Below are 1,770 nucleotides of genomic sequence, written 5' to 3' on the forward strand. Positions count from 1 at the left end.
ATCTACATAAGAAAACATACACATGATGCTCTGGAGTTATACAAAATCACCGCAGGACATACAAATAATTTGAAATGCTTTGTTGGCAGTCTTTATTTTAATGTTATGTCTACTTTTTGTCATCATTTTTAACAAAGAATGCACTGACACTAACGGGAATGTCAGCTTTAAATAGGTTAAATGTCCAGAAGAGGAAGTATTTACTATGGAAAGTTTTGCAAGATGTGAACTGATTGATTTAATTTGACAGGAATTCCTATATGAATAATACTGACTGCCTCTGGTACTGCTTGTACTTGATATCCCAGAGACGGGGGGAGGAGATCCCAATAGTGCAGCAGGCGAGCCTTCGCCCTGCGTTCCCGTGCAGCAGGCTCCCGGTGTCGCCACCGAGCCCCAAGTCATCTATCTTTTCGTGAACCACCACAGCTCTACCAAACACCGACAGACCTCCAAACAGTGTCGCCTCAGAGTCAATCAATGCATGGACTTTTCCTTGCTGAGGCACGAAGTTACCAAAGTCCCCTGGGTGGTCAGGGTGGTGCACACCAAACGGGTTGTAGTGGCCGCCAGTTGAGTCACATCCCTGGCTCAGGTCTCCGTACTGGTGGATGTGCACGGCTCTGGGCTCCGGATGACCGTCTTTTGGGAAGCCGTGGAACCGGAGAAGGATTTGGAGTTTTCCCTGAGCTTGATCCTGCTTAAACAGCACCTCGCCGCACAGTTTGGGGAGGCCCTCCGGGAGCGCAGTGCTGGGTTTCAGTAAGCAGGTTGCATACAGAGTGCCATTGTGTTGTGAGAACTCTGGTGGAAGGAAGGTTGAGGTACATTGTTGACAGGCTGCCAGCAAAACCAACAGAGCTGTCTCCAGTACGCTCACTACACTGAAACATACAGGAATCAGCAGAACAATTAGTATCAAATCAGCTGCATAAACCATCCTGAAACAGAAATTCTGACACATTTTGAAGACTTCACATAAGTGTAAGAACAACACATTGGAAAAGTGTTTTGTTAGTACTGTGTTGTCCTGCAGCCCTGCTGGGAGGATATTATATCACTGAGGGAGGAGGGGCTTGTTTTACCAGGATTTCACTCCATTTTTCTAAGCTACATTCTTTCTCTAAGCTTATTATTCTTTTATATATCGGATATTCTTATATTGCAAGAAGGGGCCGGACTAGATAAGCATTTGCTTCTTCCTGTCCCTTCTTGAACAAAACTGGTTGTGCTTTATTATTGTTGTTGATGTATGGTGTGTGTTTTTTTTTTATTGTTTTGTTCAAGATGAATAAAGATCAAATCAAATCAAATCAAATACATTAATCATGTTTTTGCAGGTTAAAAAGTTTTTTTGAATAAAATGTATATATTAAAATAAAAATAAAAAAACAGGGACGCAAAGCTGGAATAGAGGACTCTGCTGACTGCTATTTGCTGCTTATCTAAGATGTCCTAAACATTAAGTTTTTGTAAGATAAAAAGGCAAACTGGGGAGATTTGGCACACTAGTTAATCACAAAAACCTTTCTGTAGCCTATATATATCCCATAACCAAGTAATTCAAAACTATGCACTTCCTTAACAAAAGATGACTACAGACTGTACTTCTTATCAGAACTGTGCATGAAAACTTGAAGAATTTTTGATAAGCAAAATGCACTTACCCGTATGGGCGCATGGTTACTATAAAGAAAGCACCTGGGATTAAAACGTTGAGTTTTTACTGTGGAACAACCGCTCAAGACTGGATCCTCTGAAGAGCCAACG

At 41.8% G+C, this 1,770-nt stretch overlaps 1 protein-coding gene across 1 annotated transcript; it reads right to left on the reverse strand.

Moving 5' to 3' along the window:
• Nucleotides 1–1,770, reverse strand: LOC133450988 (extracellular superoxide dismutase [Cu-Zn]-like). The gene is made up of 2 exons (XM_061729905.1): nucleotides 1,668–1,770; nucleotides 1–884 (listed from the first exon to the last, which is right to left on the reverse strand). The coding sequence occupies exons 1-2, from the start codon at nucleotides 1,679–1,681 to the stop codon at nucleotides 257–259; spliced, it is 642 nt and encodes a 213-aa protein (XP_061585889.1). The 5' UTR covers nucleotides 1,682–1,770; the 3' UTR covers nucleotides 1–256.

Source organism: Cololabis saira, chromosome 1 (genome assembly GCF_033807715.1).
Source record: "Cololabis saira isolate AMF1-May2022 chromosome 1, fColSai1.1, whole genome shotgun sequence".
Taxonomy (NCBI): domain Eukaryota; kingdom Metazoa; phylum Chordata; class Actinopteri; order Beloniformes; family Belonidae; genus Cololabis; species Cololabis saira.